Source organism: Macrobrachium nipponense, chromosome 35 (genome assembly GCF_015104395.2).
Source record: "Macrobrachium nipponense isolate FS-2020 chromosome 35, ASM1510439v2, whole genome shotgun sequence".
In the NCBI taxonomy this organism is placed as follows: Eukaryota; Metazoa; Arthropoda; class Malacostraca; order Decapoda; family Palaemonidae; genus Macrobrachium; species Macrobrachium nipponense.
The window spans coordinates 42,317,169-42,338,321 of NC_061096.1; the positions used below are offsets into that span (position 1 = coordinate 42,317,169).

The following is a 21,153-nucleotide window of genomic DNA, read 5'->3' on the forward strand; positions in this document are numbered from 1 at the left end:
AAAGCATGCTTAAATTGGGATGAGGTTGCATGACACACTTGCTATGTCAGAGGGGAAGTTCAAGGACCTCATGTTTCGGCAGTGTCTAATGTTTCTTGGTGGTGACCCATCCATGAACTGATCAGACGCTGCTAGGGCACTGGTTTTTGGTTTTCCAGCAAGTTCTGAGAGATGGGGCTGCTAGCCTTACGCGTACAGCTGGGTAAAATTTTTGGGCGCTTTGTCGGTAGCGATCTATTGCCCTTGCAAAATTGACCGCATAGGCCTATGAATCTATTGTGTTTCGAGGTAAATGATATAGGCCTATTTTAACTTTTGAATGTTCACATGTTGATTTAATTTAAACCGTTTGAGTTTTCGTATACCTGTTTACTTAGGTTTGCTCCAAAACTGGAACGATTCGTGAATCCTGCAATTTTCACCCATATACCTTACTTAATATATAGATATATATAATTAGTATATATATAGATATATATATATTATATATATATTCATAATTATTATTATATATATAATTAGAATATAGTATAATATAATAATAATATATTATCATATTATATATATATATATTATTTATATTATATATAGATATATAAGTATTATTTATAATATATAATATTATATCGATAGATTATATATATTATTATTAATAGATATTATATGTTTGTTGTGTGTTTGTGGGGTGCGTGCGTGTTTTGGGTGTACTACATACATACATATATATATAATATGTATGTTTAATTATATATCATTCATAAAAGTAAATAGAATATATATTATATATATGGTGATGGTGTGCTGTTGTCACTATAATATATATATATTATAATATATATATAAGAAAAACAAGTATATTGAATATATATATATATATATATATCTTGTGTGGTGTGTTTACAACATACATACACACACACAGTATATATATATATATATATATATATATATATATGTATATATATACATGTATGTATGTATATATGTATATTTATTTATTTATTATTTATTTATTTCATTTATTGCTCACATTTTATCAAGATATCTGTAAAGCAACACAAACAGATTCTCTATCTGATGTTTAGCTTCCCCTTCAAAGAAGCAAACATCATTTGCCAGTGAGTGTAAGAGTAGTGTGATTACCCTCTTCGTAGGCTTAGCTTAGCCCAGTATCACCATTATCACGCCATTAGTCACAGGGCGCGTGAGTCAGTGCGGATGACAGATCCAGAAATACAACCTCTGTGGCTTGGAGTCATAGAATTTGACTCTTGGCATACTACACTCTATATTTCTAGCCCTCCCTCGGTCGATCAACGTCGGTCCATTTGTTACCCCGAAGTTAATAGGGGTCGATCAACGTCGGTCCATTTGTTACCCCGAAGTTAATAGGAGTAATTTTCTTATTATTATTATTATTATTATTATTATTAATTATTATTATTATTATTATTATATAAATTATTATTATTATTATTATTATTATTATTATTAAAAATAATGGCAGAATTCACGCAATTGCTTTTATACAAAATTCTTTCAATTCTCCTTATGATTTTTTTTTCTGGCACGCTGGTATTACTAAGCAGCTGTCCAATATTCAATTCTGTGAATTCTGCCATTATTTTTAATAAAACATGTTTGACAAAAGGTCTGTTTCCAGCGTACACAGATATTATTATTATTTTTTTTTTTTTTTTTTTTTTTTTTTTTTTTTTTTTTTTTTTTTTGCTCTATCACAGTCCTCCAATTCGACTGGGTGGTATTTATAGTGTGGGGTTCCGGGTTGCATCCTGCCCTCCTTAGGAGTCCATCACCCTTCCCACCATGTGTGCCGCTTCCAGGATCACACTCTTCTGCATGAGACCTGGAGCTACTTCAGCCTCTAGTTTTTCTAGATTCCTTTTCAGGGATCTTGGGATCGTGCCTAGTGCTCCTATGATTATGGGTACGATTTCCACTGGCATATCCCATATCCTTCTTATTTCTATTTTCAGATCTTGATACCTTATCCATTTTTTCCCTCTCTTTCTCTTCAACTCTGGTGTCCCATGGTATTGCGACATCAATGAGTGATACTTTCTTCTTGACTTTGTCAATCAACGTCACGTCTGGTCTATTTGCACGTTTTCACCCTATCCGTTCTGATACCATAGTCCCAGAGGATCTTTGCCTGATCGTTTTCTATCACTCCCTCAGGTTGGTGCTCGTACCACTTATTACTGCAAGGTAGCTGATGTTTCTTGCACAGGCTCCAGTGGAGGGCTTTTGCCACTGAATCATGCCTCTTTTTGTACTGGTTCTGTGCAAGTGCCGGGCATTCACTTGCTATGTGGTTTATGGTTTCATTTTTCGTATTGCACTTCCTACATATGGGAGAGATGTTATTTTCCGTCTATCGTACTTTGAATATATCTGGTTCTTATTGGGCCTGATCTTGTGCCGCTGTTATCATTCCTTCAGTTTCCTTCTTTAGTCTCTCCCCTCTGTAGCCATTGCCAATTGTCATCGCTGGCTAGTTTCTTTAGTTTGTCTCATGTATTGTCCGTGCATTGGTTTGTTGTGCCAGTCCTCTGTTCTTTCTGTCTTTCTCCTGTCTCTGTATATTTCTGTCTTCGTCCTACTTTTATTAGTCCTTCTTCCCATGCACTCTTTAGCCACTCGTCTTCAACTGGTTTTCAGATATTGCCCCAGTGCTCTGTTTTCAATGTTGACGCAGTCCTCTATACTTAGTAGTTCCTCTCCCTCCTTCCTTTCGTGTATGTATAGTCTGTCCGTATTTGCTCTTGGGTGTAGTGCTTTGTGTATTGTCATTTGTTTCCTGGTTTTCTGATCTATGCTGCGGAGTTCTGCCTTCGTCCATTCCACTATTCTGCGCTGTATCTGATTCTGGCACTGCCCATGTGGTGATGGCTTTTTATCATATTTCCGGCGTTGAGTTTTGACTTGAGTATCGCCTTGAGTCTATGCATATATTCTTTCCTGATCGTGTCCTTCATCTCTTGGTGTTTTATATCTCCTCCTTCCATTATTCCCAGGTATTTGTATCCTGCTCATCTATGTGTTGATGTTGCCTCCCATCTGGTAGGACTTTATCCCTTCAGTTCTCGTTACTTTGCCTTTTTGTATGTTCTGACTAAGGCGCATTTTTCTATTCCAACTCCATCATTTATTATTATTATTTATTATTATTTATTATTATTATATTATTATTATTATTATTATTATTATTATTATTATTATTTTATTATTATTATTATTTAATATTATTATTTTTATTATTTATTATTATTCATAAAGATGAATCCTGTTCCAATGGTAGAAGCCCACAGGGAATATTGACTTGAAATTCAAGCTTCCAAAGAATATGGTGTTCATCAGGAAGAAGTACGAGGAGATATTAAAAAAGAAAAAAATGAATGAATAAATTGATAAGAATATTAAAATTCAAGGAGAATGGTATTAGAGTAGTAATGGATAGCATCTTCTCTCGAACTTTCAAGTCCATATACGTAGTAGGTGCGAGAAATGAAAAACCTCTGGAACTGAGAAGTTCGACAGCGAAGCATTTACTTCATATTGGTGCTGCTGTTGAGCAAATCTGGTTGCTCTCGGCAGGAAAAGGGGATCACTTGAGAATGTGAAAGATCTTTGTCAAAATAGAACTTCTGAAAAATGGACAAACAAGAGACCACCCGTCGATGGTCCAAGTCATAATTGCTAATATTAGGAAATAGAAACTACCACCACGAACCTCTCCATCTATAAAAGACAAATCTCTGGCAGAAGAAGAAATCCATACCGGAGGACAGTATTCTAGTAAAGGAAAAACAAATGTTAGAAATTTCGTCTTATAAAGTAGGACTATAGAGTTTAGGAGTATTGTTATGTAGGTCGGAAGCAGTGGTGGCAGGCATATGTAGGTCGTTTTAGAGATAGGAAAATTAAGATTATGGCTTTTTTTTAAGTATGTCGGGTTATTTTCGTGTCGACATGACCCAGTATGTTTGACCCATAAAATTTAGATTGTAGCTTACTTATTAAAATGTTATTGTCTGATCATGCATTTTAATCCTTTTATGATAATATATATGTAAATTTGATAAATGTAGCCTACTTCCTAACATTGTTTAAATGGGTACATTACTACATATACCTTAGAATTATATTTTATAACTTAAATAAAACTTGAAACTACAAAATTGCAAAACTTTTAACTTAAAACTTTTTCCTGTTTAACAGTGGCACAATCATTCATACTATATTACTACCAGTGATGAGTGTCATGTTTTGTTTACACAGACTAGTGAATTCCTTCGCTGATATAAATGTGCTGATGTTATGACGTCATTAGGAGTTCCCTTCACTAAATTATTGGCTTGCATCCCAGCCCGACAAATTCTCTCCCCCATTCATTTAGAAACGCTTTGCTAATGAAAGAAGTGGGGAGGGGTGGAATACCCCGGTATTTAAATGGGCTCTTGCACCTGATCATATTTTCACAGCTTTTAATAAGGCGGAAATCTATTAATCTTCCCTTAATGATAATAACCGTGAAGATTTTGTTTGGGGCAGACGACGAAAAAGAAACGGAAGGAGAAGACAGAGGAGAGAAGAAGAGAGGGTGTTTGAAGTGCTGGGAGGCGTTCATGCGCGTCACCTGGCAAAAACTGTTTTCCGTTCGCACATAGGGAATGCTAGTTAGTGTTTTGCAACGGTATATTAAGGATTCTAATCAGACGGAGGCATATGGAGATAATTGGTTCTAATGGATACGAACCGCATTCAGAGCCGATCTCTGTGTGGTAAGAGGGAAAGAATCTTCTTTATAAAAGGCCTCGTGCAGTGGGAAGAGAGATGAAAGCTGCTTTCTGCCATTGGCACTCGTAATCTCCAGAACGAGCTGCTTGTTTGAAAGTTGCAGCGGTAGTGATTAAGACCACAAATAAACGAAAGCACTAAAACCCATAAACAGAGTCTGGTAGGGTTTGCATGTAGACAGAGGATCAATGTATAATTGGGTCCCGTTTTTATCAGTCTCTCTCTCTCTCTCTCTCTCTCTCTCTCTCTCTCTCTCTCTCTCTCTCTCTTGTTAAGAACGGCTAGGACGGCCCAAAAAGTATTTTTGGGATGTAAAATTCTTAATTAGGAAAATAGAGACGTAGAACTCATTGGAGAAGCCGCCTGAGATCAAATATGGTTATGCAGAGACGCTGGCGAATCGTGTAAAATGGAAGGAAGTGTTTTCGGGGTGATAACGGGGCTGTGTTTGGCTGATAGCAAGCTATGTGTTGGTTGATATCGAGACAGCGTTTTGCCTTGTTAAGGTCTGTTACTGAGGTAACGTTGAGGAAGTTTTGGTGTTTGGTTATTGGTATTGCTGTGTTCTGATTGAAAAGTAGAAGGAATAGTTGTGTTTTAAGCTATTGACGTATAAGTGTTTTGATTAGAAAATAATGCAATATCGGTCGGTAATATTACGTATTTTTTTTTCCTTAACAGAACTTTGTACTTTGGTAGTAGGTTGTATTATTTTTCTTAATATCAAGGTTTTTTTTTCATTTTGGTCTGTGCGTTGATCTGTTTACGATGTGAACACGTCGGTCTTGTTGTTCGGCATTTTTTCTTAATGTATTTTAGCCAACAAGGCGGTACTGTATTTTGCTCTGAAACGATGGCTCTCATTGAGCCATTCTGTGCACAGGTAGCATTTAGTATTGTACGACACCGACATTTTACCCTTGTGGTATACCGGTATATCATCACTTCATCTAGACATCTGCTGACTTGTGAGAAATCCTAGGTATTCTCTGATCGTGAGACATACTTGAAGGTCTAAGTGGTTCAAGGTTTTCAAGTCGAGCAGTAGAGCTGTTCAGTGAAGTCACCCTTTTTATGTAGAAATGCAGAAGAGGGTCCACTTCTTTATATATATATATATATATATATATATATATATATATATATATATATATATATATATATATATATATAGTATATATATATATATATATATATATATAAAAATTTATATTGCACTGGTTCAATAAGTAAAAATCCACAGTTATGCATGTAAGCAAGCTTAATGTGTCAAAATACGAAAATGATTGATAATCGTTTTTGTATTTTGGTAAATAACTGGATATTTACTGATTTTTTCCGGTCATACTATAGTGATGCACCATAGATTGCACTGGTCCCTATGTGCAATGGAATGTTTTGGCTAATAGATTTGGACATTGGCTAGTTCATGCGGGCTGTTTCTTCCTTGTCCATAGCTGTTGACTTGAATCGTACCTTCTTGCTTCCCTTACTTGCTGACCATGATGATTATGGTAATCAATAGTTCTTGTGGGGTTAGACTGCCCTTTTTGTGACTTTCTTCTTTTTTTTTTTCTTTTTTTTTTTGAAGGGAAGTTAAAAAGAAGTGCTAGATATGTTCGATGAAAATTAATTGGTAACTTCGCTATATATCTAAGAATATTTTTAATATCCCATATTTGATTGTTTTTGTAGACAGTCTCTCTCTCTCTCTCTCTCTCTCTCTCTCTCTCTCTCTCTCTCTCTCTCTCTCTCTCTCTCTCTCTCGTCATTCAAGATTCAAATCTTTTAGTGAGTGTTTGGTAAAATCACCATTTGTAGAGAAAGGCAATATTTCCAATGTGAAATATTAAAACAATCCGTTTTCATAAATCTCATTGCAAGTTCTCTACCTAGAGGCTTCAAGTTTTACTGCGGTGTCAGGTCAAGGGGGGTGAGGTTGTTTTCAAGCCCTGGGGACTGCAAACCATTAATAAGGATTTATGACCCCCTCCCCCTCCTTTTTTTATGGCTTTGACGCATCAGTCATTCGCCTACTGGCAATTTTTGCTTAGTTGCAGAGAGAGAGAGAGGAGATGGACCTTTCCCCAACACCAGTGCACTGAATTTTGTTTTCTCTAAGCTGCTGCTGTCATTATCGCGAACTTTTCGTTGATATCCGATCTGTTTTTCCATTGATACGTTAACGTGGTTCTAATTAGATAGTTACGCTATGTGTAAGTTTTAGGTAAACAAAAGGATATCTGGGTGTACATTTGCAACCGAAAAGTGTTTTAATAATTTACTGTATGCGAATTACACCGTTAATATTCGAAATAGGGTATTATTATAATCGTTGAATGTAAGCTGAATGTAACTGTCTAAAGCCCGGGACGCAGTGTTACCATACAAAAACACCACAGGTGGATGGACAGATGGGAAAAAAACAGAGTATAGTTACGCAGCAGCAGGTAAATAGTTAAAACAGTTGCATTTATGCTTCAGTTAACGAAAGTAACATTTATACACTTCACTCGCTTATATATTTTAATAACAAATGGATATAGTAAGAATAATACATGCGTTATACATGCTCGTGAGCACGTGGCTGTTTGCTGCCACTTAAACCCGCCACTTAAACCCAGATATTGTAGAATTTGATACACACTTTTATTTATTTCATCCATTTCGTAGTCTTTGTCCATAGCTTGCTTACAATAATCCATTTGTTTCTTGTATTGTGCTTGCTTTCGGGCCTTGTTAAGACCCAGTTTCCAAGCACTAACTCACTTAATTTTATTATTATTATTATTATTATTATTATTATTGCAAATTTCACTATCGTTTTGCTATTATTATTATTATTATTATTATTATTATTATTATTATTATCGCAAATTTCACTCTTTTTTTTTTTTTTTTTTGCCAGTTCGCTTATTTTTTTTTTCAAACTTCACTATTGCCTTTTTAGTTTTTTTTTTTCTTTTTTTACAAATTTACCTCTATCGCCCCTTTTTGTTTTTTCCTTTTTTTCTCCCATTGTTACTATCACCTTTTATGTCGTTATATTTCATTTCGTTTTTTTTTTGTTTTTTTTTTTTTTTTAAACCCTCACTATCGCCTTTTTTTTCTTTTGTTTTCTTTAAAAAACTTTACTCTCGCTTTTTTTTCTCAAAATTTCACAATCGCCTTTTTTGCTTTTTTTCCAAATTTCACTATCATCTTTTATGTCTTTTTTTTTTTTCCCCCAAGTTTCACTATCACCTTTCATGTCGTTAATTTGATTTCACTATCACCTTTTTTGTATTTCCTTTCTTTCTCAAGACATAACCGTTAACCCAGCACCCCGTCCTAAAAGAAAGAAAGAAAGAAACAAAAAACTTCGTGTTAAATCCTCCACTCGGCGAGGTGTTTGCATACGCGCAAATTCTTGCCAGCCATAATTGGAACCACGATGCAAGACCCACATCTTAATGACCGGGACTTAAGACATTGCTGAAAACGTCCCATTAACTTTTTTTATTTTTTATTTTTAGTTTTCATATTAAAGGTGACTTGTGTTTCACGCCCCCCCCCCCCCCCCCCCCCCCCCGTCCCCCCCACCCCCCCCCCCCCCCCCCCGCCCCACACACACAAGCTGTTGGTATTAATGTCGCGTATTTGTTCTTAACTAAAGGATGCTTGGGTGCTTGTGTTTGCTGAGCAAGAAATTGCTTCTCTTGTGAAATATATTGAATTTACGCATGTTTTTTCTTCTTCATCTTCTACATATTCTTGTTTGTATCTCTTTATGATATGAAACATATTGGCTTTACATCCAAGCTTTTTTTATTATTATTATTACTTCATTCGTTTGCATCGTATTACGTGAGATGAAATATATTTGAATTTACACAAGTTTTTTGTTATGCTCTTTTTTCATGCATTTTTAGTGATATGAATATGCTGAATTTACACGATTTTTAAAATGATCTCGTTTGTATGTTTTTTTTCTTGATATGAAGTACAATGAATTTGCATAAGTTTTTTAATTCTCTCATTTGTATCTTGTTTGTGAATCGAATTTTTTTTTCCATACATTACTGAAAGATTTTCATGTAAATAGCTATGTGTCGTTAGCCTTGTAAAGTCGGTATATCATATATATATATATATATATATATATATATATATATATATATATATTATATATATATCTGTGTGTATGTGTATATATATATATATATATATATATATATATATATATATATATATATATATATATACATATACTATATGACTGTGAAATATGATCTGTTGAAAACAATTCCATCTAATAAAACAGAGCCCATAAAAACGCCAAAATGCAGAAAGTAATACTATATTTCAATCCCCTACCTGAAGAGAGAGAGTTTGATCTCTGAAATATAGTATTTACTTTTTACATTTTGGCGTTTTTATGGTCTCCTTTTATTATATATTATTTTTATTATATATATATATTATATATATATATATATATATATATATATAGTATATATATATACTATATATATATATGACTATATATATATATATATATATATATATATATATATATAATATATATATATATATATATATATATATATATATATATATATTTATATTTATACTTTTATAAAACCTACTTGTAGATTTGTACGTGCATACGTGCAAACATGATTTCTACCAAACTTGTGTACATGAGTGTTGTTCTGATTTAAAAAAAACTTTATTGTCAAACTTATATGTTGAGTTTCCTCCCCACAGGAATGATATCGAAACTGACTATATAAATTAACAAAAGCAGAAAAAAAATAATAGATCTGTGCCAGTTTCAGTGTGTACAAGAGTGTCTTGAAAAAAATAAATAGGAAAAATAAAAGAAAAAATCATAAAAGTGTGAAATAGAAAAAAAAATAGACGACTAAATTTCAGTTGTGTGAGAATAACAATTTACAAAACTCATAAGTTTGTGTTTTGTGGTTTTTTGAATAACATACGATCCTTATTACGAGTCGTATCGTACTTGCATCAAACTTCCTTGTAATTTAGAATAACTCCACCGCCCATCCGTCGGCTCAGTACCACCGGGATGGGTGTGGTGTCGAACGCGGGCGTGGGCGGGGTCATGTTGGCTGCGTTGTTGCTGTCCCTGGCGGCTGTCATGGGCGGCTGCAGCAGCACCCAGCCCACGCTCGAGATCAAGACCGAAGCGCCCGATGCCCCGATCTCTCACAAAGGTAGGTCACCAGCTTGAGATGCCCCGTTTTGTGCGCTGTGTGTGTGTGTGTTGGGGGGGGGGGGAGTGTTTGTTTGTTTGAGAACTTTTTGAGGTGTATTGTTGTTGCTTATATTAGTGTTGTTGTTGTTTATTGTGAGGTCTTGTGATGTTGTGGTTATGATGTGATGATAATGACGGTGAAAATTATCACTGGTGTTAAATTTTTCCTTGGTAATTAATTACGTATACGTATATATATGTGTGTGTTAGTGTGTGTGTATGTATGTATTATATATATATATATATATATATATATATATATATATATATATATATAGGATATATATATATATATATATATATATCTATCATATAGAAACTATTTTGGATCATGACATCATTTATACATACGAATCAGCCTTGAAACTTAATGTTCATTGACATCATTTAATATCATAAACAATTCTCAGTTTTAGAGAGACGAGATTCCAGCAGAGAGAGAGAGAGAGAGAGAGCCGGAAAAAACTCAATGTAATAAAATCAGGTTTTCATTGGGTAACATTCGACGTCCGCATGTCCAAACGGGAAACTCCTGATATTAAAAAAAAAAAAAAAAAAAAATGGAATGGTGAATTTTCTTCACTTTTATTTGTTTGCTGATTTATACTTTTACTTTTTTTTTTTTTTTTTTTTTGCAGAGTAGAATTGGATGTTGTCTTTTTTTCTGGAGAGGAGGAGGGGGCGGGGAGAAAAGGGGGAGTTTTTAGGTCAGGGGGAAAGAGAGGAAGTTCGACAGGAAACCAAAAGTGCATTAGGAAATTGTTGCAAAGCGCTGGGAGTATTTTGCTAAATAAACAGCGAATGCCATTTGGGAGCCCATTCCCGCCCCAACCCGCCCCTCCCCCCCCCCCCACCCCCCCCCCACCCCACCCCCACCGTTGTCTATTACCAAAGCAACTGCTACTCACTGTGCTTCTCTATACCCCCCCCCTGTTTCCCCTTCCCTCGTATGACCCTCGACCGCGAATAATAAAAACGAAGGGGAGGACAGAATAATTTTTAGGTTGTCAACGTAGCTGCTATTTCACTCCGTCCGTGATGGCTGCCCATCCAAATATAGTGGCGGCGGTGATAGTTCCCGTCGCGCAATATTTGGGCAATATTTTCCCCCATGGACACAACAATAGATTTTTACGAACAACATATTTGGGAGGTGGGGTAGGGAGGGGAGGTCGGGGTTGGGGAGGGGCGAGGAGGGGTGTGAGTTGCTGTTGCTGCTGCTGTTGCTGTTGTGTTTGTTGTTGTTGATTTTGCTGTTTTCGCAGGTGAGGAGATGCAAATGTAATGTTATTATATATATATAAATCTGTGTGTGTACTACATATAATTATGGATATATGTACATATGTGAGTGTGATATACATAAACATACATATATACATACATTTATGTTTATAGATAATTGCTGCCTCTTGGTATGCAAACTACACACGTGTCCGGCTATCGACGTGTTTAGCGTAGTATCCATTTGTCATTTAACTGCTGCGTGTTGTGCTAATTTGATGTTTTGAGAATGCGCCCGGGCTCGGATTAATGATGTGTTTTTGGCCCCATTGTGATACAAATTAATTAATGTGCCGGATAATTTGTTGTTTTGTAGGTGGGCGGTCATGACTGTGCGACACTCAACTTGGGCGTGTTGTTTTCGTTGTTCCGCCTCAGATGTTGGAGCGCCGGTTGGTTGAAAGAGTGGATTAATCGGTAAATGACTGGATTGGTTGATATGAAAAGTAATTTGTTGGTGTATTTGAAGTGATTCATCGATAAATAACTAGGTTCGTTGATATATTGATTAGGCGTCTGCTCTAGACTGAAGCTAATGGAGATTGGTGTACTGATGGTTGTTCAATAGAATTCAGATGTGTTTGGTTAACTGATACTAATTTGTTTGATAACTAATAAGTGTTTTGTGAACTTGTCTCATTGATTGATTGCCGATTAGCAAGAATCTTTCAGAGTATTTAGAACGTGATTGGTGTGAACTTTTCGTGATGAGTGATTGGTTGGCCATTTTTGACAGGTGATTTATTAGGTTATTTCGCAAGTGGCTGATTACCTCTGGTTGGGTGGGAACTCCTGTGTTAATGATTGGTTGAAGCTCTCCTTGATTAATGATTGGTTGACACTTTTTGACAGGTGATTGGAGCGTACTACTAATAAAGAGTGGGCTGGTGTTGACTGTTGATTGTTTGGTTTACCTTTTGGACAAGATTGCAAGGGCTTGATATCATCAGTGATTGGTTGAAACGTTTTAACTGATTGTTAGTATACTTTTTTTTTTATAAATGATTGGTTAACACTTTGTTTTAGTCAATTGTTTTCTTGCCTTAATCCCACATCTTCATATTATTATTATTATTATTATTATTATTATTATTATTATTATTATTATTATTCTGTCGAATAAAATAGCAGAATTCAGCGAATTAATCTTATATATTATCTTTTCTATTTTTCTTACTACTCGCTTTTCTGGCTCAGCGATACTTCGCAAAAATTGGCCAATATTCATATTGGAATAATATTTGGGAATAATGCTGAAAGTGGTATATTCCAACATGAATATTGGCCAATTATTGCGAGGTATCGCTGAGCCAGAAAATGCGAGGTAGTAAGAAAAACTAGAAAAGAAAAGATAATATATAAGACTAATTCGCTGAATTCTGCGATTTTATTCAACAGAATTTGTTTAAAAGAGGGTCTTCTTCCAAAATATTATTATTATTATTATTATTAATTATTATTATTATTATTATTATTATTAATTATTATTATTAGGAAACGTAATATCATGCCTTTGTCCTTGAACAAACAAAAGTAAAAAAAGAAAAGAACTCATTAGAAAAATCATTGTATAACTGCCATTTATCCTTATCAATAAATTGAGAATCATCGGGGAGATTTGTTTTCAAAACACTTCTCGTCTGTTGACAAACGTCATATCGTCAATTAATATTTACTTTAGGGCTTAGAGTGAATGGCCTCGCCCTGCGCGTGATGTCATCGTGTTAATCAGTTTGGTGACCTCGTTTGTCATCAGTCTGGCGTTCTGTAGAACGGGTTTATGTCCAGACTATCCATAGGCCTACGTGTTTTGTTAATCTGGTTCCCATAACTGCATACTTATGGTAAATTGGTCGTTGGTTTGTGTTGTTAGTCGTATTTTATGCCCTTCTGGTTGTTTTCATCTGAAGGAATCTACATTAAAAGGGTTGAGAGCCAGTAGTTTTTTTTTTTTTAAGGATAGAAATTTAAGAAGCTTGAAATACAAGAGTTTTTTTAAACAATTTAAAGAGGATTGGATGCCAAGATTTGTGTTGTAAAACAGAATTGAAAAGCCAAAGAATTTTAAATAGAATTTAAAGAGGATTAAGTCATGAGCTTTTTAAGACAGGATTAAAAAAAGGATTGAAAACCTAGAGTTGTTTTTCTTTTTAAGATAGAATTTAAAGGGGATTGCAAACCAAGAAAGGTGATTTTCTTTTTAAGATAGACTTTAAGTAGGATTGGCAACCAAGATATATTTAAACCATTTAAAGAGGATTGGAAGCCGAGAGTTTTTTTTAAAGATAAAATTTGAAATTTGAAAAGGATGAAAAACAATGAAGTGTTACAAGAAATACATAGGTGTGCTTGTTTTGCTTCTTCGTCCACCACATCCTACTCAATATTGACGTCTCGAAACATCAATCCATCAATCACGTCTCGAAACAAAATTCTGAAAAGTCCCAAGCTTCTTGATAGTTTCAGTCTTGTTGCGTAACAGCTACATCGGCTGCACTTCCTTTTGTTTTGCTTCATTCTATCAGTACTCGTTATCTGATTTAATTTTTTTAATGGCCATTGCTTTCGTTGCACATTTTAATTCAGTCTTTGGTCCTGTGTGGTAACATTTTCAGGTATTACTGGACCTAGGTGGAATCATTTTCAGGTATTGCTGTTCCTATGTAGAAACATTTTCAGGTATTACTGGACCTTTGTGGAAACATTTTCAGGTATTACTGGTCCTATGTGGAAACTTTTTCAGTTATATTCGTAATATGAAAAATAAATTTAAAGTTCAGTGCCTTCTGAATATATAGCTTCTTTATGCTCGATATTTGTTTGTGTATTTGATCTCTACCTTTTGTACATTTTAGCTTCTTCCATTTCCCAACGTGATAAATTTGTATTCACGAACAGAATTTATTTTTAATTCAATTTTAACTCTAATGTATACCAGCCTCTGAGAGCCAATGCTTAAAAATACCTCATGAGTATACTGGAAGTTTATATGAACAGTATAGACAGATTGTTCGTGTACGTAATATCTTATGGCTTTCTGCTATTTCTCTCCAGTTGTTCCACGTCCGGTCAAGGAATTTATCGACCAGTTTATTCCCATTAATATCACTTGATCTAGTCTTTAACTCGGAATAAATCTTGCGGATTTTTCTTGTACACAAAACTGAAGGGAGAAATTTTTTTTCTATCGTGTTCGGTGTCAGGCTTTGAGTTGTTAATAGTTGCGTCGAAAACAAAGGGCTGCAGAATCTCTCTCTCTCTCGTCTGTAGAATTGGACACAAAAATGTAATCTCTCGTGCATGACGTTGCTAGTGCAATCTCTCTCTCTCTCTCTCTCTCTCTCTCTCTCTCTCTCTCTCTCTCTCTCTCTCTCTCTCTCTCTCTCTCAAACCTTTTGTACCAGAATTCTCCTCATTCCGCTTTCCATGGTCTCGTGTCAACGAGAATTTGCGCCCTTGCGCCTTCCATCCTTTCTTAATCCGGAGAGAGAGAGAGAGAGAGAGAGAGAGAGAGAGAGAGAGAGAGAGAGAGTGTGTGTATATATATGATTACACCTTACTCAAAGGCCTTTGTACCAAATCTTCCACCCTCCTCCTCCTCCTCCTACCTCCTCCTACTCCTCCTCCTCCTCCTCCTCCTCCTCTCCTCCTCCTCCTTCCTCCTCCTCCTCCTCCGCCATATTCTTCCTATTCTTTTGAGGTGGTTATTGGATCTGACGTCTTCGAGTATGGTGTCCCTTTTCCACTAAAAGATGCTATTGTCTACTCTCTTCTACACCTTTCCTTCAATATCCTATTGCTTGTCCTTTCTCGTACCCTTATAGGCAATCGCTTGTGTTATATATATATATATATATATATATATATATATATATATATATATATATATATATATATGTGTGTGTGTGTGTGTGTGTGTGTATGTATATATAATATATATAATATATATATAATATATACATATACATATAATATAATATATATATATATATATTTATACTAATAAATATATATATATATATATATATATATATCTATATATATAATAAATTATTATTATATATATATATATATATATCTACCTACGAGTGTGAGTGTGTGTGTTTGCCCACTTGTGTTTTCACACACACACACACACACACACACACACACAAACCTCAGTTCGTTACTTTGAAATACCTACCTGACTACCCAGAGAGCCGAATATTTTTCCACACAAACCGAAAGACTATATAGCCCGCCATACTCTCGTCTGTTTGTGTATACAGAATTCTCGCTGCTTTCTCTTTCATTAGAACCTTGAGCTACATGTTGAATTAGGTGAAGCTTTTGGCATGGCGCCTAGCCACGTGTTTCTTTTTTATGAGAGAGAGAGAGAGAGAGAGAGAGAGAGAGAAGAGAGAGAGAGAGAGAGAGAAGGTAGGTTTGTAGCAGTCGTTATTTCTATGTGTACTATTTGCCTTTTGTTTTTGATACTTTTTTTCACCTGTATGTGTATGTTTGTATGTACTCTGTAGTTGTACGTTTCAATTCTCATTTTTGTAAATAGTTGTCGTCTGGTAGATTGTATTCTCTCTCTCTCTCTCTCTCTCTCTCTCTCTCTCTCTCTCTCTCTCATTCCTACAGAATTGGGAACATGATGCAATCTATCTTTCTTGACTTCACTTATATTAATTAGGTACAGAAATGCAAGGTTAGCTCTCTTGCTTAAATTCGCTAAGGCTTTCGATAGTTCTCTCTCTCTCTCTCTCTCTCTCTCTCTCTCTCTCTCTCTCTCTCTCTCTCTCTCTCCAGAATCGGGTACAGACGTGTAGTCTTCTGTCTAGCTTGACTTCGCTAAGGCTCTCGATAAAGTTGATCACTTTTTGCCGCGACATAAGCCTCAGAGAAAAGCGGATTGGCTTCGTAAACCCCTTAGGAAGCTGGTTATATTATTTCAGATCTTTCCCCGACAGTGACCATCACGGGTTTTAAAACCCGGTACGTATCCACCTTCGCGGCGTGTTTAGTACAAGCCCGTTGGGGATTACCGTAAAAGCATCAACAAAAGAATGTAAATATCATAAAGGTAATATCTTGAAAAGATCCATTATTTCTTTTTAAATCTAACGCTTTAGGTCAGCGCCACCCTGGTCGAGTACTTCATAGCTGTTTTCCAATAAGCTAGGTTCTGGTGATAGAAGTTCACTCTCGACGTGGTTCGGAAGTCACGTAAAACCGTTGTTCCCGTTGCTGAATACCCACTGGTTCCATGCAACTTAAAAACACCTAACAAACAAACAAACAATAAGCTAGGTAATTCAGTTTCTCACCTGGCGCAGAGGAAGACCGGATCTTTTCAAGGAAACATCGTTTAAGCTCTTAGGAGGAATTCACAGAATTTTGAACAGATATCTTGCGAACGCTTTCAAGTCAAAGACCTCGGAATCATCACCATTAACGATCTGAAATGAGCGACTCAGATTGAAAAAATCATAAAGAATTTTGTTGTCAACAGTCGGCATTGATTCTGAGAATCATTTGAAAACGATATTGATGCCTTGTTCACGCAATAAGTGACGTTAATTAGATTAATTACTGTGATAATTGTTCATCAGTACTGTCCAGGCGACCAATTTAACTACGAGTAACAGGATGTGCGGCGCGCCTCAGTGGCGTGGTCGGTATGGTGTTGGCGTGCCACCTCGGTGGCAGCGAGTTCGATTCTCGGTTATTCCATGTGTATTTCTGGTGATAGAAGTTCACTCTGGACGTGGTTCGGAAGTCACGTAAAGCTGTTGGTCCCGTTGCTGAATAACCACTGGTTCCATGCAAGTTGCAACGTAAAAAGATCATACGAACAAACGAACAAACAAACAGGATATGAGGAAGTTTCATGTGACTTTACAAGAAGTATATTTCCAGGTTTTACCACACTGGAAGCAGTACAGGAAAATTATAGCCAGTGTAGGTACGAAAGTTGGCTTGGTTCTGCTGAAGTTACAGGCACACCAATGAGGACTAGAAATTTTGATTCTTTTCTGTTCTGCCACAATCCTAATACCTGAAGTAGAAAGATGCCCTCTACCCCAACTTACACTTGACCCTAATCCAGGGGAGCTTGTTCGTGGTTCTCTTTTCTTTGCTTGTAATTGTTGTAGTCGTCTTCCCCCTGAGGGAGTAGTGAAGCCAGTTCACCTAAAAAGATGCACTGTAGGCATTACTTGAGGTTCTTTGCGGCGTCCCTTGGGCCCCTAGTTGCAACCCCTTTCATTCCTTTCACTGTACCTCTGTTCATAATCCTTTTTTTTTCTATCTTACTTTCCACCCTCTTTCAACAATTGTAACATTGTGCAACTGCGAGGTTTTCCTACTGTTACACCTTGCAAACCTGTTTAGTCTCGATTTCTATTTCAGCGCTGAATGACCTCATAGGTCCCAGCCCGTGGCCTTTAGTCTAAATTATATGTATTCCTTTGCATTACAATCATTATTAATTAGTACGCATATTTAAGCACAAGCTAGACAAATTCCTGTAGTCTGTATCTCACCTAATGCTATGTAAACTAATACTGGTCAGGTCAGCGAGCCCCGGCAAACAGAACAGGGTACAATTGTAACGTCATCTGGCACTTTGCATCAGGTCTTAACATCTCTGCTTTCAATAACTGTTGCAAATCGCGTCGGAATCCACGTAGGAGAGAGGGCGCTTTGGCAGGATAATCCCTCCTCCGGGTGGGGAGATGGGATGTCTGTCTGTTGGTGTATTTCAGTGATTCTTCATAGTTTGTGTTGACGTCTTTTGATATTTTCGTGCGTCTTGTTTCCTCTTTTTCGCTCAAGGACGATCTGCTCCTTAAAGGCTTATTTTGTAAATTGTTGGCTTTCAATACTTATTCCATATGAATAGATGCCCATTTTTAATAATAATAATAATAATAATAATAATAATAATAATAATAATGTTAAGAAATTCACAGTCTCGTGAAAACAAATTTTTTAAAAATCCACAATTATATATTGTTTTTTACATAGTAATATATTTTAATATATAATTGTGGATTTTTTAATAATAATAATAATAATAATAATAATAATAATAATAATAATAATAATAATAATAATAATAATGCCATTCGTTCTTTGATAGTTTCAGACCTTGTCGAACGTAAGGTATCTCCCATTTTAATAATGTTGCTTTTTTACATAAAGTAAAATTAGTTTGAAACACTTTATTCTTATACATATATTTCCGATAGCTGCGAAATCTCGTTCATCTATGTATTATTTCTTATTGTTAATTCTGTCTCATCTTTGTATTTAAAAATTATTTTTTATTCTCTTCCATACCATTGCTTCTCTCACCTTTATCCTTTTTCATAGTTTTCTTTCTCTTTCATCCACCCTTTCCCTATGGGGGACTTTTTTTTTTTACATAATTTTTTTTATTCAATTTTACCTCACTTTCCCTTTACTTATGATTTTCTGCTGTGCGTTCTACTTTTTGGTTGAATGCATTTTTATAAATGAAATATTAAATTGTGACTTTTTAAACAAATTTTGATTCTCTTTCATCACACTTTCTCAAAGTTTTCATTCTCATTCATCCCACTTTCTCATGTTGATAGCTTGGTATTTCCATGTGTGTTAATTATGTAATAATTTTTTTGCATAATTAATGTAGAATGGCTTTTTTTTTTATAACTTCTAAAAATGTCTTTTTCATTCTGGTGACAGTCTTTCCTTTTATTTACCATTCCATTCCAATTTCACTTTAGGTAAATACTTTTTCCTTATTTTTTAAATCTTCTGACTTGTCTTATTTCCCTCTTTGTATTTCTTTGTATATTTAATTCTCCCACCTACCAATTTATCTTACTGGTAAATCCTTTTTATCATATTTTTGTTCCGTTCCACCCTTATTGTGAGTATTTTTTTTCATTTTCATCATAATATTATATATTTTGAAGAATGCATAATTTTTATTATATCTTTATTTCACAATTGCTAATATCTCTAGCGAGACGGTACATTTATATAAAAAAAAACTCGAATTCACACATTTTATCTGCGTGTAGTTCCCCTTTCTCCTCTTTTTAAAATTGTCTTCTTTTATTCCACTTTACCTTTTGCTGGATGTCCATTTTTTATGTTCGTTAATCCCTTTCGTGATACTTTTTTATATCGTTATTATTTGTTTTTTATATTTATTTATACATTTATTTTTTGGAAGTACGATGTTTTGATGTGGAGTTCAAGCATCGCTAGTAATGGATCAATATACCTTCTATATATTTTTTGTACTTAAAGGGGAAATATGTTTAGTTTTATGAAAAAAAAAATTGGAATTTTATATTATTTTATATATATATATTTCCATTCCCTTCGAAATAATAAATATATATATATATATATATATATATATATATATATATATATATATATATATATATATATATATATAATATATATATATATATATATAATAATTCCCTTCATAATAAATTTAGAATTATTTATATATATTTTAATCCCCTTCATAATACTTTTTATATTTTTTTTATATATTCTTTCGTGGAACTGCGTTGATTTGCTAGTATCCGATCAATATATCTTTTGTTTTTACACAAAGGGGAAATATGTTTTGTTTTATAACAAATGTGGAATAATGGTATATCCTGTTCATGTTCGCGGAATTGTTTGTACATTCAATTTGATTGTCAAAGACGTAAACCAGTTTCTTTTATTATTATTATTATTATCATTATTATTTTGTCACCGCGGAAAGTGTAAACATTGATGTTATCCGGCGCTTTGAACTCTTGTTAGTCTCTGTTAATTTATAATAATAATAATAATAATAATAATAATAATATGCACCTTTGTTTAGTGGTAATTCAAGCACCTGTGTGTTGTTAACAATCGTTTGTCCATGTTTGATAGACAGACCAGGAAAAATGTACATAATTGCTTTAAATTTTACTTATTGCGTCGAAAAACCAAAAGTGATAGGACACATATGACACATGTGTATTGTATTCTTAGCTTGGAATGTGCTTATATATTATTATTATTATTATTATTATTATTATTATTATTATTATTATTATTATTATTATTATTATTATTATCATTATTATTATTATTATTATTATGATGATGATGATGATGAAGAACCACAAAGACCAATAACCAGTAAACCTCTGTAAAATGGATTGGCCATATGTGGCAAAGGTACCAAACAATATTGATGTTCATGTGACTGACATTTACACTGTCACATACTTGTATAGAGTATTTCTGTGTATTTGAGTGCGTGTGCACTCAGGTCGCATACGTACATACATATAAACAACTCTCCCGTTACGTACATGAGGAAAGATCAGACTGATAAGTTATTGCTCGAAATCTGCTTCTGAAACGAAGTGCTGTGGAATTATTTGAACGAGGAATAAAGATCGTTTTTATTTAATTTTAATTGGCCTGTTCACTTCTCTTAGTAATTAATGCAATTGGTTTTACACTGGTATGTCACACTTTAACCATTATTATTATTATTATTATTATTATTATTATTATTATTATTATTATTATTATTATTGTTAATCAGAAAATTAAACCTATTTTTTTGGAACAAGCACTCAGGGGCCATTGGTCAGTGGCGTGATCGGTATGGTCTTGGCCTGCCACCTCGGTGCCCGCGAGTTCGATTCTCTGGCATTCCATTGAGGGGTGAGAGACGTGTATTTCTGGTGATAGAAGTTCACGCTCGACGTGGTTCGGAAGTCACGTAAAGCCGTTGGTCC

General features: G+C 34.7%; 1 protein-coding gene across 1 annotated transcript in view; it reads left to right on the forward strand.

Annotated features, from left to right (window-relative positions):
* LOC135208325 (cysteine-rich motor neuron 1 protein-like) overlaps positions 1-21,153 on the forward strand; it is a 452,497-nt gene that overhangs the window by 19,507 nt on the left and 411,837 nt on the right. Inside the window, exon 2 of the mRNA XM_064240428.1 lies at positions 9,571-10,043. Within this exon, the coding sequence (XP_064096498.1) occupies positions 9,896-10,043 (148 nt within the window). The 5' untranslated portion in view covers positions 9,571-9,895. The remainder of the gene's footprint in view (positions 1-9,570; positions 10,044-21,153) is intronic.